Source organism: Perca flavescens, chromosome 7 (genome assembly GCF_004354835.1).
Source record: "Perca flavescens isolate YP-PL-M2 chromosome 7, PFLA_1.0, whole genome shotgun sequence".
NCBI lineage: Eukaryota > Metazoa > Chordata > Actinopteri > Perciformes > Percidae > Perca > Perca flavescens.
This window is the reverse complement of record NC_041337.1, coordinates 8834646-8853873: the sequence shown is the minus strand read 5'-3', so window position 1 is coordinate 8853873 and position 19228 is coordinate 8834646. Positions and strand designations below refer to the sequence as shown.

At 40.0% G+C, this 19228-nt stretch overlaps 1 protein-coding gene across 1 annotated transcript in view; it reads right to left on the bottom strand.

Annotated features, from left to right (window-relative positions):
- The window catches only part of LOC114558162 (sushi, von Willebrand factor type A, EGF and pentraxin domain-containing protein 1-like), a 191074-nt gene that overhangs the window by 37136 nt on the left and 134710 nt on the right, over positions 1-19228 (bottom strand). The window contains exons 24-25 of the mRNA XM_028581946.1: positions 13707-13883; positions 13382-13561 (exon numbers count right to left, since the gene is read on the bottom strand). Coding sequence (XP_028437747.1) covers positions 13382-13561; positions 13707-13883 — 357 coding nt within the window. The remainder of the gene's footprint in view (positions 1-13381; positions 13562-13706; positions 13884-19228) is intronic.

The following is a 19228-nucleotide window of genomic DNA, read 5'->3' as shown; positions in this document are numbered from 1 at the left end:
CTGTCCAACGCCCCCACCGCTAGCCTGGTTAGCACAGATCCTGGAGGTAACCTGCTCCAACTAGCCTACTGCTCCGAATAAAAAAATACAAAATAACGCCAACATGTTCCTATTTACATGTTGTGATTTGTATAGTCACAACGTGTACAAATAACAACGTCACATGAGACACCGCCATCTTCTAACCGTATACAACAAGCACTGCTACTTGGGTGGATTTGCTTGCAGCACCTGAGAAGCCCCGTGGTCAGCAGCACAGAATAGCAGTGCTTCGCCTTTCTGAGAATATAGTTCCCAGCATGTATATGGTTAGAAGACGGCGGTGTCTCATAGGACCGTGTTATTTGTACACCCGTACAGCGGTGGGGGCGTCAGAGAGTTAGAACATGCACGGAGATGAGAAGGGTATGTATGGACTTATCTTTTTTGACACTATTGACCATACAATCCTGTTACAGAGATTAGAACACTTAGTCAGAATTAAAGGAATTGCACTAAGCTGGTTTAAGTCTTATTTCTCTGATCGATCTCAATTTGTTGATGTTAATGATAAATCCTCTAAGTAGCGAAAGTTAAACATGGCGTTCCACAAGGCTCAGTGCTTGGACCAATTTTATTCACCTTATATACGCTTCCTCTTGGTAATATCATTAGGAAACACTCAATTAACTATCACTGCTACGCGGACGACACCCAATTATACTTATCAATCAAACCAGACGAAACAAGTCAGTTAGCTAAACTTCAAGCATGTATTAAAGATATAAAATCCTGTACAACCTATAATTTTCTGATGTTAAACTGTAACAAAACTGAAGTTGTTGTGCTGGGCCCTAAACACCTCCGAACTTCATTATCTAAAGATATAGCTACTCTGGATGGTGTTGTCCTGGCCTCCAGCACTACTGTCAGAAATCTAGGAGTTATTTTTGATCAGGATATATCCTTTAACGCCCATCTAAAACAATCATCGAGAACAGCCTTTTTTCATCTTCGTAACATTGCCAAAATTAGGAATATCCTGTCTCAAAACGATGCTGAAAAACTAGTCCATGCATTCGTTACTTCCAGGCTGGACTATTGTAACTCCCTACTGTCAGGTTGCTCAAATAAGTCCCTTAAGACTCTCCAGCTGATCCAGAATGCTGCAGCACGTGTTCTGACGAGAACTAAGAAAAGAGATCATATTTCTCCTGTTTTAGCTACTCTGCATTGGCTTCCTGTGAAATTCAGGATTGACTTTAAAGTCGTTCTCCTGACCTACAAAGCCCTAAATGGTCAAGCACCATCCTATCTAGAACAGCTCTTAGTACCTTATTGTCCCACTGCGCTCCCAGAATGCAGAGTTACTTGTGGTTCCTAGAGTCTCCAAAAGTAGAATGGGAGCCAGAGCCTTCAGCTACCAGGCTCCTTTCCTGTGGAACCAGCTCCCAGTCTGGGTTAGGGGGGCAGACACCATCACCTCATTTAAGAATAAACTGAAAACTCTCCTCTTTGATAAAACTTATAGTTAAGAAGTGAGGAGTTGCAGCGTCCGCCTAACCCGGCCCACCTGCTTCTCTTCGTAGTCATCAGATTTATTGATCATATAATCAATAATATAGTGTGAGTAGAGGGAGGCAGCCCAGTACTTCCTCTCATCAATGTTTTCATTGGTTTCCTTTTGTATGCATCCTGTCCCAGAACTGCTTGTTACTAACCTAGCTTTGGGGAGTTTACTCCCCGGAGTCCTTATGTTTCTTCTTCAAGGCCCGGCCGCGTCCTGCTGCGTCTGCTACACCCACCCAGGCTCTGCAGCGCCACGTTTCATCCCGCAACGTCCTGCTGTGACATGAACTACAACGACTACCTTCAAAGTCACTGTTCCACTATCTTTAATGCGACTATTATCGCCATCACACTCCCAACCGGCCCCGTCAGACACCACCTACCAAGAGTCTGGGTCTGCCGAGGTTTCTTCCTAAAAGGGAGTTTTTCCTTGCCACTGTCGCAATAACCACTGCTAATGCTTGCTCTTGAAGGAATTACTGTAATTGTTGGGGCTTTGTAAATTATAGAGTGTGGTCTAGACCTACTCTATCTGTAAAGTGTCTCGAGATAACTCTGTTATGATTTGATACTATGAATAAAATTGAATTGAAATTTAACTCTGGGGCATACAGTGAAAAATAAGCTATAGTCCCAATAAGTCGGCGTGTTCCTTTAATGGAATTTTGTAGAAGGGGAAAAGTAGTAGTGAGTCAAATATAATGGAAATATTGTCGATTTATTGGAGGAGCCGCTTGAAGCACGAGCTAAGGATTGAGCTTAAGTTGTTGAGGTTTCAGAATCTCTGACTGTCATTCGGGGGGGGTGATGATTTCCCAGAGACTGTGCACATGGACGGCACAGGTCAGTCAAAGAAGTCCTCTTCTCAACCAGCCCTTTTTACTTACTACAGAAACGAAAAAAGCAAATTTAAAATTTGACATTTTTAGACAAACTGTAAAAAAAATAAAAAATACTAGAGCCCTGTGAAAGAGAACGGGTTTTTAAGAGAAGTAACACAGGCAGGGGGCAAACTAAGTTAACTGCCGCAGATAATATAGAAGGAAGAAAACATTAGTAATACATCATGGACATGGAGTATGAAATATAAAAAAGGATCGGTCAACATTACCATCCATTTATTTGGCATAAATGAGTTCAGCTGTGCTTGGCAGTCTGTCCTTGTAACGGGAGTTCTACATCCTCTCTCTCTTTTGGAGCCACATTGTCAGGAGAACCTTTCCCAGAGCTGTAATCCAATAATGACTGGTCAACTTTGCTGCTTATGTACGACCAGGCAAATAGGAAGTGAGGAGACTTTAAGGAAGTCCAAAGAAACACTCTCTTCATCCAAAAGACAACAAGACCACCCATATTTAAAGAAGACCCACACCCACACCTACACACAAGCCCTGTCTGCTGCTCTTGTCTGTCTCTTACAGCCTAAAATATCCAAATTTGCGTGTGTGTTACTTTGAGATGCAAAATCCTACACGTTTATTTCTAAGAGCAGAAATAAGCAGGTCACCACAACATCATCCAAGACCAAAAAAGTTCAAATAGCCGGTTTATATTCATATCATGTGGCCTGGTGTTCCAAACTTTGAAATTTGATTATTGTTATAATAACTTAAGGTTCACAAAGTGTGTAAAGAACACAACCTCTTCAGCAGAAGGAAATAAGACTATCATACCACCAAATGCTCCATTGCACTATTACTTTCTCCTTTTGCAGAAATGACTCAATGTAAAAATCCTTTCCATGAGTATGTGCTGTTCACCCAACATCAAGTTTGCAAATTACGCAATAATGACAGGACATCATTTCTGTGACACTCGCAAGGTGCCTCTAGTTGCAATGCAACCAGTAGCTTTCTGCAAGCTGTTAGTCCTGACAGGTGCTCGTAAGCTGGGCGCAGTGTGACCCAGTATTAAATGTTAAATTAAAACCAAAGTATTGAAATGGTTCGTAGATGATTAAAATATAAAGCATCTATTTCACTTCACATTCAGGGGCTGAACCAAATGAAACGTAATTTATATGCCAGTCTATTACTAGAACCTGTACTTCCTCTGTCACGCAAATGTGTGACATCCATTAAACATTAAATGTAGCAGAGTATTAACAAAAAAACTTCATACCTAATGGTCAATACTTAAAAAATGCTTCATGACTTGGCTGACAAGTTTATCAACACTTGATTAAAACCACCAAAAGGAACTTTGGGCAGCGCTCTTTCTACAGAGTGATCTCCAGCACCGTGTAAGAGAGTGTTTTGAGGGTTTATTACAGCACCACCCTATGACGACGTTGAGACTTTGTGGTAGAGAAAAGCTTTAGAAAAAAAAAGGGTTACAAACACACATGCACAAATATTCATGCAACACTTAATACAACATGACAGACAGAGGAAGTGTTAACAGAATATAGGCTAAATGCCAAAGATCCAAAGCAGACATCAACAAAAGTTTGGAAAAGCCATGACAGGGACAAAGCCATTTGTAAGGGTTAGTCGGCATAGTTAAATAAGACTTTTTACCGTTGTTTTTTCTTGTTGTAGAACACGGCTCCAGAAACGAAAGCAACGAAGGCTATTTTGATGAGAAAAAAATTTGAAATGTTTGAGATGATGCAAAAAAATGGGCCCAAATGCCTACCATGAAAAGGGTTTTGGTAATCCCAAAAGGCTTTGCTTTTATGAAATTATTGCTTAAAAAAGGGACTTTTGCTATTTGTTAGCATGCCAATTCAGAAAGGACTATTTAAACCTTAGGTGCACCTTTCATAACAATATGTACGAAACAAAAAACACATGATCTCATTTGGGTCAATGTTACCGCTTTACAATCTTGATCTACTGTTCAAAGATGAAGTTGAAACTTACCAAGAAAACCAGTTACACCCAAGCCTACAGCCAATGCATATCCATGACCATCTGTAAAAAACAATAAGGACAGAATTGTGTCAAACGGTGTTGTTGGTTGAACTACAAAGCTACGGTTAAAAAATCTAATTAATTAAAATCATTAGGATAAGAAACTGTTTGGTAATGGCTATAGCTGCCATAACATCGCTCAACAAAACACATTGGTAATGGTCATGTGTGTATAAATGTGCAAGTATCTGATGTCTTTCATGTAGTCATGTTGTGGTGTATAATGTATTCATGTACCTATGTATTTATGTCAGGATCTGCACAGACTGTGGCAACAAATTTACTTTAAAAAAGGACAATAAAAATTCTAATGTGTTGTAGGGGTCAGGAAAACAAATACAGCTTAGTATTGTAATATTTTTCATGGCAGAAGCCAAGTATTAATCTTTTATTATATAAATTGCATATCAGTATTTAACTTGTTGGTACTAGAGCAGAGGTAGGCTCTTTAGGCCCTCTCCAGTGGCGCCTTTTGACAAAGAGTTATAGGGAAGTGAATAATGGTTATTTTTTGTTTTGCATTTTAAGTTGTATTCAGTGTGTAGTTTGTAGGCCTAAAGTCATTCTTACATTCTCCATTTAGGCTTACATTTCAGTTAACTAAAATATGCATCTCCAAAGAGAAAAATATCAGAACTGCTGCAGAAAGCAGAGCAAATGTACTTTTATGAATTTGTTTAAATCTCCAAACTCTCACTAGTGTTGCTGGTTTTGTGACAGTTCAGGAGATTGTAATGAGTAAAAAGGCCATGGAAAGTCATTCACAAATGGTGATACATAAAGTATTGGATCAAAAATATCAAAGCAGATTCTATAACTAAATTGTCAATGACACTGTATTGATCAGAAAATTTAAGATATGTCACTCTCAAATGGCTAAAAACCTCACAATATTAATGCATGCCCTATTAGTCAGGTTGATAGGCTGATTTACACTTAAATAGACTTATTTACCTTCATTATAAGAATCATAGATTTCAGATTTCTTTGAATTAATTTGGGCCAAAAATTGCTCTTTTAATTGGAAGGGTTGCTGACCCCTGTACTAAAGTAACATAATCAATTGCTTTCAGATAATAAATTGCATATTGCAGAATATCGCAATATGTTTAAAATCCCAATAATATCCTATCTTGATATAAGTATGGAGATAATATCGTATCGTGGGGCGTCTGGTGATTCCCACCCCTAGCTTTACACATTTTGATAAAATTATATCACCACAGTTGAGTCAAGATTTTATCTGAAAAAGCCTTCAAAAAAAGCAATGATAGACCTAGGATTAATTTCAATATTATATTTCTGGTACTGGGAGCCGTGTTGACTTGCATACGCAGCTCCTAGCCCCCTCGGGCTCCAACCCCTAATTAATAGGGGTGTAACGATACACTCAGCTCACGATTCGATATGTATCACGATACTGGGTTCACGATAAGATATGTATCACGATATTTTTAAAAAAAATGCAAAAATTCAACTGAAAATCAAATAACCGATTTATTTAACATTAAAAGCTGCAAGCATCACAGATGAAGAAGGAAATCTGTGCTGAGTTCAATGACACCTCACACAAGACTCTACCTTAAACAGTTCAAATTTTATAAAGGGGGCGTGGCCATATTATAGGAGGCGGCTCAGTATCACATGTAGACCACACATTCTGAGTTTCATGTAAATCGGATGAGGTTTGTCATATAAGGCAGATTTCTTGATGCCAGCGGTTGGCGCTATGACCAAAAGTCAATTTTGGCCTGTAGGTGTCCTCAGGCCTGGACCCTTGTCAATCGTGAGAAATTTCGGGCATATACGACAACGTACACTCATGTTACAACAACTTCTTTGTTCATCGCTAAACACTCAAAATGGCCGCCACGCCACGCCCACACCATCTGACGAAAAGTTTTTCTTTAATAACTTTTCATCGTTAAGGTGTTGGGATGCTACAGACCAAGTTTGAAGTCCATCAGATGAAATCTCTAGGAGGAGTTTGTTAAAGTACAGCATCTTGACTTTTAGGCCTACTTCCTACTAGGGGGCGCTATGACTTTAAGTAAATATCGTCCGTTATTTGTCCTCAGGGTTGGACTCTTATGAATCGTGAAACGTTTTGAGGTTATCGGACAACGTACACTCGAGTTACACCCACTTCCTGTTTCGGCGGCGAAACGCACAAAATGGCTGCCCCGCCACGGCCACGCCCTATGATGAAAAGTTTTTCTTTTAACAATTTTCATCTATAACATCTTAAGATGGCACAGACCGAGTTTGAAGTTGATCGGATGAAATCTCTAGGAGGAGTTTGTTAAAGTACGACATGTGGAAATGGCCAAAATCACACTAATTTTGAACTTTGAAATCAAAATGGCGGACTTCCTGTTGGGTTTAGGGTATGGCTTTAATGAAGTTTTGTGTAAATCTTGACATGTTACATAGGAGTACCAAGTTTCATGAGTCTACGTTAAACGCAATGCAGGGGCTCAATTTTCGTAACTTTCTAGGGGGCGCTAGCGAGCCATTTTTGTGCGCCTATTTTCAAAACCCTTAAAATACGTAAATTTTCACTAGACTTGATGCGACCGCCAAATTTTGTCAGTTTTTGAATATGTTAAGCCCCTCAGAAAGGCAATTCATCGGACGGTAAAAAGAAAGAAACAATAATTCCTTCAGTTTCAATAGGGCCTTCGCCGCTGTCGGCGCTCGGGCCCTAATTAACAGTGTTCAATAACTGTCTTGTTATACATACAACTTAAAGAATGTACAATACTTCAATATAAATCAAGATTTAGTTTAACCTTCTGTATGTAAAGTCAGACGTCATATCCTATTCATTGGAGCATAAATGCAGTGAATGTAAACATGACGCGGGTAAGGTAGCTCAACCAATAGGATTAAACGGACGTCATAGGCCGGGACACACAGGGCCGATTTTCGGCCGTTGGACAGTCTGGCGAGGTCAGTGACGCGAATCTGTTCGTTGTGTCCCCTGCCGTCGTCCGTCTGATGGTCTGTCGGCCTTCATTTTGGCCGACCTGACGTTCAGTCGGAGGCAGGGCAGTCGGGACTCACCCGGAAATGACGAGCGGAATGAGCGTGACTAGAGTCTCTCAAAATCTGAGGAAAATCTTCTAAACTGACCTTTGTTGAGCTGAAATGAAGACAGATTCAGCAACTGCATGGCCTATTTCTCGCTTAAAATGTTTTCAGAAACACATTTCAGTGAACTATTTTAGTACAATATGAGATTGTATTCTCAACAAGCTGCCATGATAGTCTGGCTTTCAATTTCCGGAGAAAACAAACCCATGTGACGCATTCGTCCAATCAGCTGCCGGTTGTCATTGCCTGCTGTTATGGAGGCGTATTACGTCTTGTCTTATGTGTCCCGAGGCAGTTTTTTGCATATTGTTCTATATCTATGTTTTTTTCGGGCCAAACCATCACCAATGAATGAAGGAACTCTGCTGAGTTCAATGACCCCTCACACAAGACTCTATATTAAATGGTTCAAATGGTATGAAAGGGGGCGTGGTCTGAGTAAGTGGGCGTGGTTAAAGTATAGGGGGCGGCTCAGTATTACATGTAGATCATACATTTAAGTTTCATGTAAATCGGATGATGTTTGTCATATAAGGCGCATTTCCTGTTGCCAGCAGGTGGCGCTATGACCAAAAGTCAATATTGGCCTGTATATGTCCACAGGCCTGGACTCTTGTTGATTGTGGGAAATTTCAAGCAGATATGACAATGTACACTGTAGTTAGAGCCACTTTCTCGTTCATCGCTAAACACTCAAAATGGCCGCCACGCCCACACCATTTGATGAAAAGTTTTTCTTTTAAAAACTTTTCATCGTTACGGTCTTAAGATGACACAGACCAAATTTGATTGGTTGATCAGATGAAATATCTAGGAGGAGTTCATTAAAGTATAGTACGTATAGTTTTGGGCCTACTTCCTGTTGCCACTAGGGGACACTATGACTTTGAGTCAATTTTGCCTGGTAATTGTGCTCAGAGTTGCAGTCTTATGAATCCTGAAAAGTTTTGAGCCAATTGGACAATGTACACTCAAGTTACACCCACTTCCTGTTTCGATGGCGAAACGCACAAAATGGCCGCCCCAACACGGCCATGCCCTATGACAAAAAGTTTTTCTTTTAATAACTTCTCATCTTTAACGTCTTAAGATGGCACAGACCAAATTTGAAGTTGATCAAATTAAATCTCTAGGAGGAATTCGTTAAAGGTCCCATGACACGGTGCTCTTTGGATGCTTTTATAAAGACCTTATAGCCGTTACACACCAACCAGACGGCCGACCCTCGGCAGAAAAGCCAGCTGGACTGATCAGTCTACCCCTGTTGGTCCAAAAAGTGCCACAGCACACACCAAAGAGACGAGACATAATACGTCTCCATAACAGCAGGCGGCGCTAATCTGTATTGTTGCCCAAAAAATTAAAACCAGCAGCTGATTGGACGAACGCGTCGCATGGGTTTGTTTTCTCCAGAAATTCAAAGCCAGATTGTCATGGCGGCTCGTTCAGAATACAATCTCATATTGTACTAAAATAGTTCACTGAAACATGTTCCTGAAAACATTTTAAGCAAGAAATAGGCCGTGCAGTTGCTGAATCTGTCTTCATTTCAGCTCAACAAAGGTCAGTTTAGAAGATTTTCCTCAGATTTTGAGAGACTCTAGTCACGCTCATTCCGCTCGTCATTTCCGGGTGAGTCCCGACTGCCCTGCCTCCGACTGAACGTCAGGTCGGCCAAAATGAAGGCCGACAGACCATCAGACGGACGACAGCAGGGGACACACCAAACAGATTCAAGTCACTGACCTCCGCTAGACTGTCCAACGGCCGATTATCAGCTTGGTGTGTCTCGGGCTTTAGTAAACCCCTAATACTGTATCTGAAGTCACTTTTATATAGACCTTAGTGGTCCCCTAATACTGTATCTGAAGTCTCTTTTATATAGACCTTAGTGGTCCCCTAATACTGTATCTGAAGTCTCTTTTATATAGACCTTAGTGGTCCCCTAATACTGTATCTGAAGTCTCTTTTATATAGACCTTAGTGGTCTCCTAATACTGTATCTGAAGTCTCTTATATAGACCTTAGTGGTCCCCTAATACTGTATCTGAAGTCTTTTATATAGACCTTAGTGGTCCCCTAATACTGTATTTGAAGTGTCTTTCCCAAAATTCAGCCTTGGTGCAGAATTACAGCCACTAGAGCCAGTCCCACAATGAGCTTTCCTTAGGACGTGCCATTTCTGTGTCTGTAGCTATTGAGGAGGAGAGAGGGGGGGGACAAGGTGGAAAGTGGGAGTGTGGCCTTGACCAACTGCCACTTTGCTCGTCTGAAAGCCATGATGTCTCTCTCTTTCTCATGGGTGGGCCAAATTCTCTGGGTGGGCAAAGCAGAGAAAGGGGAGGTAACCTTGCTCCCTATGACCTCATAAGGACAAGATTCCAGATCGGCCCATTGAGCTTTCATTTTCTCAAAGGTAGAGCAGGATACCCAGGGCTCGGTTTACACCTATCACCATTTCTAGCCACTGGGGGAACCATAGGCAGGCCGGGGGAACGCATATTAAGTTTTAAAAACCTCATAAAGTGAAATTTTCATGCCATGGGACCTTAAAAGTACGACATGTGGAAATGGCCAAAATGGCCACTAATTTTGAACTTTCAATTCAAAATGGCGATAACAGCTTGATCTAAGATACATTAATTAGCTTTTATACTGTAAAACAGTTTAGCCCTTTAGTGTCATCATCCCAAAAAGGCCCAAACTAATTGCACCATTTTGTCAGGTGACAACCCTGTAGGGCTACTAATGGCTTCTTAAGCATTAACATGGATTTTACCTGGTGTCTTTGGGGGAGAATCTGTTGTGGTGGTGGTGGTGGTGGTGGGTTTGGGTGGGGGTGTTATTACTGCAAAAACATAAATCAGGACAATGTTACTGACATTAGAGGTATGCTAATGCAACAAAGATACACATATTCACTTCAAATTGACTATAAGTATATTTTAGATGTTTCTAAAACTGTAATTTTTAATTTGATGATCATAAATGACCTGCAACAGCAAACCAGACTAACCATGAAATATAACTCTAATTTTATATAGGCCTAGTTTTTAACAATGTCCTTAACCGGGTCCGATTTCCCCCGCAAAGTAACAAAATGATTTACGGCAGGTAGACCGCGCTACAGAGCACACATTCTGACGGGTCACAGATTTCTTTGTAACACCGGAAAAGTCTGTGTTATTGTATCCAGCAATGTAAAGGGTAGCAGAAGATTTCTTTATATAGGCCTAATTGTGTTGTGGTTTTGGACATTTCTGTTGCCTATTATTATTTCTGTAGGTTTCCTGTTGTGTTTATTGCATTCTGTGGTCTGTGTATATTTTGTTGCGTATAGTTCTGTTCCCTGTTCTGTTTCCTGTTTTATTTTGATAGTCCGTTTTCTGTTTTGTCATGTCTAGCTTTACTTCCTGCATTTTCCCACCTGTGTGATTGTCTGATGTGCTCCACCTGTTCCTCAGCCCTGGTGTCACCTGTCTTGTGTCTTCTCGTTACCTAGTTTATTTAGCCCCTGTGTTTCCTTTTCCTGTTGTCAGCTCGTTTTGTGTTCGTGCCCTGTCAGTTTGTGTGCTTGCCTGTGCCTGTCGTGTCTTCCCCCGTCTGTTCTGGTCAGTCTCTGCGCTTCCTGTATTTCCCGGTTTTTGTCCTGCTTGTTTTTTTTTATTCCTTTTTACTTCTTTTTGGAATTGATTTTTTTGCCCGCTTCCCCAGGCCTCCCTTGGTTATTTTTTGTGTTTTTATTAATAAATTCTCGTGCTCAAACCTTCTCCTGCCTGCCTGCCTGCCTCTCCCTGCATTTGGGTCCTTTAATTCCCTACACTGTAACATAATTGCATTTTAATTAGGGCTGTCAAAATTAACGCGTTAATTTTTGCGTTAATTTTTTAATATTTAACTCGTTAAAAAAAATTAACGAAATTAACGCAGCTGTGTTTGTTTACTTCATGTGGCGGCTGAGCGGCACTGTAACATAATTGCATTTTAATATTATTTGAGAAGTTATCTGTTGCATTTATGGTTGATACTGGGGCAGTACCATCCAGAAAAGAAAGGAAATTAAACATAGAAGAACTAAAAGCTAAAAAGGTAATCGACAGACGACGTGTGAGTCACAGCTCGGTTGGCTTTCAACAGATGAAGACAATTACGGGATTTTAAATGATTCAAAAACATCCCAGAATGTAATAGGTCTATTTCCTTCATAAAATAACTTTACAGTGCGCAATGTGGTTGTACGTCAGTAGCAGACATGAAATTATGCTCCCCCCCCCTTCCATTTAGCGCAGACGTTTTATTCATTTTAGTCTGTGTTGGCTTACACTTTTCTTTTCACTTGTCCCCCTTTAGTTGTGTAAAACCTCCTTGGGTTTCATGAAATGCGCTATATTAATTTAAGTTATTGTTGGTTGCTACAACAAACTCTTAATGCTTTGGCTTGTGACACAGTGACAGGGATAACTTTACCCGGTTTAGCTCACGATACATCCAAGGTAGGCTAAGTTACTGTCTGCAACACTTGAAATGCAACGATGCATCGCTAACTTATTCTCTTATTGTAAATGAATTGGGATTTTCGTTAGGATTTTAACAATTCTTATTCCTATTTGTCCTTTCGATTCCGGCTCTTATCGATTCCGATTCTTTGAAGGGTGGAGTTGAAACGGGTCACATGCCTATTTTCACAAATAAGAGGAACGTTTTATTTTGATTCAATGGTGGTTTGCAGTTTTACGGGGCTTTTTCAATGTAAAATAAAGCCACAGTAGAGCGCTGCTTACCGTGCTCCAAGGCTGCAACACAGCAAGCACCTTGCCGCTTTGGAAACCAAAACGCATATTAAATTGGGAAGCGATGATCGGATTTCAATCGATTCCAATAAAGAAACGATTCTACTGGAATCCTAATTTTGTAGGAATCTGTTCTCAATGCCCAATCCTAACTATATAACCTCCCAGTAACGCTAACTCAGTAATACAGTGGGCAACACAGCACCGTAAAGAAAAGACCTTTACAACAGCAGGTGTTAGAAAAACACTACTGCTTTTGTCCAAAGCGGCCGCTAGAATCAACACAAACTGAAAGTTACAAATAACAACTTTAATCATTTTACTGATTCATAATCAAGAGGCTGTGGAAACTACAGTTACACTTTACTTGAAGGTATCTACATAAGAGTGACATGACACTGTCATAAACAAGTCATAAACGTTTATGACATAACGCTTCTTTTAGTGTCATTTGGTTTTTGTCATGACAAGTTATGGTTAGGGTTCATGTGTCTTGATTGTGTCACGACAGTGTCATCTGTTCATGACAGTCATAACAAACATTAATTTAATGATTAAATAAGGTAGTGTCTCCAAACTTACCTCTAGTATAACTTGTCTCCTGCTAGTTGTACTACAGAACTTACTTTTAAAAAGTTAAATTTATAAATATTTTTTGTTGTATCTCTTTTCGGTGTTGTAATTTGTAGTAGGGCTGCACGATTATGGCCAAAATGACAATCATGATTATTTTAATCAATATTGAGATCACGATTAATTATCACGATTATTTGTTGATTTTAACCAAAAATAATGTACTGTCCCATTACACAAATTACTCCGAACCATCACTTTAAGTAAAAGTAAAATTACCAGAATAAAAATCTACTCAGCAAGTAAAAAGTAGCTCCTCAAACTACTGACAGAAGTATATGCAATGGTATGAGATTAATCACATTAGTATACAAATCATGTTTTCATCATGATCAAACGTAACAGGTTGACTTTTCTTTACAGACTTACACCAAGTAGTAATTTCAATTAATGACTTACTTTGACATGTTGGAAGTCCAGGTGACCACTGACCATCTATTCCACATATCAGGGTTGGTCCTCCATCCATAACATACCCAGATTTGCACTCGTATGTCACCGTAGATCTGTATCCATGAGGGGGTCGAGAACCCTCAACCTGGTGACCATTGGCTATATTAGGATCCTCACATTGAACCACTGCAGGAAGAGAACATTTTAAAATAGACATTAATACAATTGTCCTAAATAACTTTTTCCAAAGTATGGGAGAGTGTCAGTCACAGCTGAGTTTACACTGGGAAAATGTTGAGAAAAGGTTGCAAGAAATTAAAAAAACACTTACGGACACATGTTGGAGCAGGACCAAATGTTCCTTGTTCTGAACACGATATTGAACTTGAACCAGAAAGCGTATAACCACTTTGACATCTGTACTGTACAACTTCTCTATAGTCATAGGATTCTTTGACTGGACTGAAACCACCATTCGCTACCTCAGTTGGCGGATCACAAGTCACCACTGCAAAATGAAAGTGACATCTATTAGAATGGAAATACACAGTTTTTATTTAGTCATGTGTCTTGTATTAACACACAGAGATGACCAACCTTCACATTTAGGCAACCTGTCCATCCACCCTTGGGCTCCACAAAGGATTGGACCTTTGATGGGGACCATACAGAAGCTAATTAGGGAATAAAAAAAAAAGTTTAAAAAAGTTTGACTTCAGACAACACGTCAAGAAGAATCTGTGTAAGCCCCTTTATTTCACATGATAACACTGACTGGTAAGCCCCACTGAACACCCATTTTGATTAGAATACATTTTTTGATTTGGAAACATGATGGTTGCTGACATTTTAGAGGTAAACACATTTCTTACAATTACATTTAAAAAACTAATTATCTTAACATGAACCGTCCTAGTTATCAGTTTATTACTAACCCAGTGTTGCAAGTGACCACTAGTTTATCACCAAACTGTGTCCCTTCAGGGTAATCGACATTTCCGTTGTCCACTTCTCCCAACGAGCCACAGTTCTTCCCTAAAAAAAAAAAAAAAAAAAAAAAGGTAACCCTCGTAAGGATGTAATCACACGCATATGTGGTAGGGCTTTGACTCCAAACTTCGTTATTCGAATATCATTAGAATATTTTTAAAAATAATGATATTTGAACGAATATTAGGCAGCCCTTAATATTCAAACCTGTTATGGGCATTATTTTTTGTAAATGAGTTTGCTTGTAAATGTTGTTTTCAATTCAGATTTCGAGGCTTTTTCACACATTTCAAAATGTAACTACACGTCGCGGCGACACACTTCTCTCGGCCGTGGCTTGGTAGCGTTGCATTCCCCCCCTAATTCTCAAAGAATTCTGGCTCGCCCAGGGCCAGGCCAGATCAGCGGCGTCTTTCTCCCGTCGCGTGCCGCTGTCCCTCCTACCTACACCGGCCCCCGCACCCTGTCCCTTCTCCCCTTCTACCTGCCTGCGCTCAGTGCTGCTGCACATGAGGAGAGAGCAGAGAGGGGGAGGGAGGGGCTGCTCCTCAGTCACACAACAGAAGAGAGAGGTGACGGTTTTGGCGGCCACAGGAGAGAAATACCTTGCGTGCTCGCTGGACAATAATGGCGACAGAAAGTTGCTGTCTTTTCTACAGAAAGTCGCCAGATTTGTCGTTAGTCGCTTTTGTGAACAAAAAAAAGCTGCTAAGGGGGGTCTGAAAAATCTGAAATTTGGCAACACTGCCCACACACACACGCCGGCTCGACGCGCACACCAGGACACAAGTATAAACCACTATCAGACCACTTACGTAGGCTACGGTGAAAGCTCCGAACTTCCTGTTGAAAGCATACAGTTTGTGTTTAATCCGGGGTCTGACTTTAAATTTATTTTTTTTAAACTTAAGGAACACGCCGACGTATTGGGAATTTAGCTTATTCACCGTAACCCCCAGAGTTAGACAAGTCGATACATACCCTTCTCATCTCCGTGTGTGCTGTAATGCTGTCTGATGGTTCCAGCGGCATCAGGCCAGCACAGAACATGCAGGTGAATGGTTCCAGCAATCCTACTGCTCCGAATAAGTGACAAAATAACGCCAACGTGTTCCTATTTACATGTTGTGATTTATAGAGTTACAGCGTGTACAAAAAACAACGTAACATGAGACACAGCCGTCTTTTAACTGTAAACAAACCGGGAACTATATTCTCAGACAGGCTTGCTGCGAGCATATCATTCCGCCTGCATGTTCTGTGCTGGCCTGATGCCGCTGGAGCCGTCAGACAGCGTTACAGGACGCACGGAGATGAGAAGGGTATGTATTGACTTGTCTTACTCTGGGGGTTACGGTGAATAAGCTAAATTCCCAATAAGTCGGCATGTTCCTTTAAGTTTGATACCAATAGACAGTACAGGCCAAAAGTTTGGACACACTTTCTCATTCAATGTGTTTCTTTATTTTCATGACTATTTACATTGTAGATTCTCACTGAAGGCATCAAAACTATGAATGAACACATATGGAATTATGTACTTAACAAAAAAGTGTGAAATAACTGAAAACATGTCTTATATTTTAGATTCTTTAAAGTAGCCACCCTTTGCTTTTTTATTAATAAAGGGAAAAAAATTCCACTAATTAACCCTGACAAAGCACACCTGTGAAGTGAAAACCATTTCAGGTGACTACCACATTAACCTCATTGAGAGAGCACCAAGGGTTTGCAGAGTTATCAAAAAAAGCAAAGGGTGGCTACTTCGAATAATCTAAAATATAAGACATGTTTTCAGTTATTTCACACTTTTTTTGTTAAGTACATAATTCCATGTGTTCATTCATAGTTGTGATGCCTTCAGTGAGAATTTGTAAATAGTCATGTAAAGAATCATGTAAATAGTCATGAAAATAAAGAAACACCTTGAATGAGAAGGTGTGTCCAAACTTTTGGCCTGTACTGTAGGTCTTACTGAAGGCATTTAAAGGAACACGCCGACTTATTGGGAATTTAGCTTATTCACCGTAACCCCCAGAGTAAGTCGATACATACCCTTCTCATCTCCGTGCATGCTGTAACGCTGCCTGACGGTTCCAGCATTAGCTTAGCCCAGCACAGATCCTGCAGGTAACTGGTTCCAACTAGCCTACTGCTCCAAATTGTGACAAAATAACGTCAACATGTTCCTATTTACATGTTGTGATTTGTATAGTCACAGCGTGTACACAAAACAACGTAACATGAGACACAGCCATCTTCTAACAGTAAACAAACCTGGAACTATATTCTCAGACAGGCTTGCTGCGAGCATATCACTCCGCCCAAGTACTATATTCTTCCGCTTGAGAATATAGTTCCCGGTTTGTTTACAGTTAGAAGACGGCTGTGTCTCATGTTACGTTGTTTTTTGTACACGCTGTGACTCTATAAATCACAACATGTAAATAGGAACATGTTGGCGTTATTTTGTCACTTATTCGGAGCAGTAGGATTACTGGAACCATTCACCTGCATGTTCTGTGCTGGCCTGATGCCGCTGGAGCCGTCAGACAGCATTACAGCACGCACGGAGATGAGAAGGGTATGTATGGACTTGTTTAACTCTGGGGGTTACGGTGAATAAGCTAAATTCCCAATAAGTCGGCGTGTTCCTTTAATGGTCAAAATATTATTAATAAATATTTGAATATATTTGAATATTAATAATAATAAACAAAAGAACTTTGAATATGATTTTTGGCCAAAAGTCAAAGCCCTAATATGTGGCATCTGGTCTAAATGAGTTAAAATGACTGGATATCAATATGATTCAACAGAATGGTCACTAGATATTATCAGTCACTGGTTACTAGATATTATGAGTCGCTCATCTATTCATCCAGCATTTATATGTTGGTAAGATGCCATTTCCCGGTTGGTCAAAGACCAGAGAATATTGCCACATTATTGCTGCTTTTACAAATTTGAATGTAAAGATAAAGTGTCATTATTCACTCTCGCATTTCAGCTTCAGAGGAGTCCAGGCGCCAGCAGTACAAGTAATGGATGGAGACCCTCCTGCAGTCACATAGCCAACATTGCAGGCAAAAGTCACTTGCTTCCCCTCTGGGAATGTTTGTAAAAGAATGTCTTCGCCTTTCAAAGCCATGTTGTCTCCTCCTGCAGGTTTGGAGCAGTCTTGAGCTACAATGAAAAATACAGAAAGAAAAAGATGAACACTAGAAGTGAGGACAAGATAAGTAAACAGCAAATGTATAAATCACACATAGCCTATGTCACAAGCTTATCGCTTTGCCACTAGGGTTGGGTACCGTTTGGATTTTTACGATTCCGATGCCAAACTGGTACTTTTAAAAACGATTCCGAACCGATTCCTAAACAGATTCTTGAGAAACTGAAAAATGTAGGGCTGGACCCGAATATTCGAATATTTGTTTGGTGGGTTGGTATTTGATTTTAAAATTTGACATTTTTATTTTGGTTTATTTATTTTCTGCATTTATCTCTCGTTCACACTCCAGTCCAGTTGGTGGCGGTAATGCACATTTAAGTTGGTTTGCCAACCGCCAATAAACTACAAAGAAGAAGAAGAGACTGTCGGTACACGATGACGCCCACTTCGAGCATTTAGCAAGCTGGGCAGAAAAGCTAGCGGCGATAAAAAGTGCGGAAATGGAAAACTGTTTCCCGTTTTTCCGTTGTGATTTGGCCAGAAACTTCAACATTGTGAGGCGAAGAGTTCGTTTTGGAATATAAAGCTTGGATATTACATTTCCTTGGACTCTTGGGGATTTATAATTAATATAATTAATATATAAAATAAATAAATATAATTTATTTATCAAGTTTTGCTCAAAAAATGGTATTCGGACCAGCCCTAGAAAAATGACATAAAAAGGCTTTTTTTTTTATTCAACATTATTTAAATTGAACAATATATTAACGTTTTAAAGTACTTAAATATATAATAAGTAAACCTAAGTCACCGAACACACAACTACAATAATTTAACAAATAACAGTTACACTATTAACAAGTAACAACAAAATAAATGTTGTTGAGTTGGTATGCCAACCAGAGGGGTATTGCACAAAACCAGGATAAGGGATTAAGCCGGGATATTCAGGTTATCCTGGATGAATTTAGCTTTGACTTGGCTGCACAAAAGCAGGTTGAATTAAACCCAGCCAAGTAACCATGGCGATTTATTCTTTGCAGCTAGCCTGGTCCAGAGCAGGCTAACCGGCAGGCTAAGATTAATCCTGGAGTCTGATGTGTTAAATCAGCTGCCGCTCTGATCCGAAATTGTCTTCTGAATGTGTTCTGCTTCATTTTATTAACATGCATTACTTGTCACTATTGCTGTCACGAGTTTGATTTAAATCCTACTACTGCAGTTGTTGAGATGGCAATTGTAAAAAGTGGGACGATACGGAGGAAATGGGCTTTTCCTGCGCTGCTGTCCCCGTGAAATGTGCCCCCGCCCGTGCAACGCGGGGAAGCGGAAGGCTACATTGTTTTACAGATAGCCTATGCTTACAGTGTGTATTGAAGTCACTTTTTCTAGTTTTTGTCCAGTCAAGCTTGTTCTGTATGAACATTAATTGTAGAAGGATATTTAGAATTAGACATAGCTTATGGAGATCTGTGCATATGGTTGTAAAACATATTGTCGCATTATGAATAAGCTTTGAAATTAAGCCTAGTCCTTATAAATTTCCCAGGAACAAGAATTATTTTTTATTTATTCTAATAGTGCTTTACAGGCTACTCAAAGACACATTACACTAAAACCAGCACATTTAGTGCATAAAAACAGATACAGCAATAAAACCAACACATAAAACATGCATATTAAAG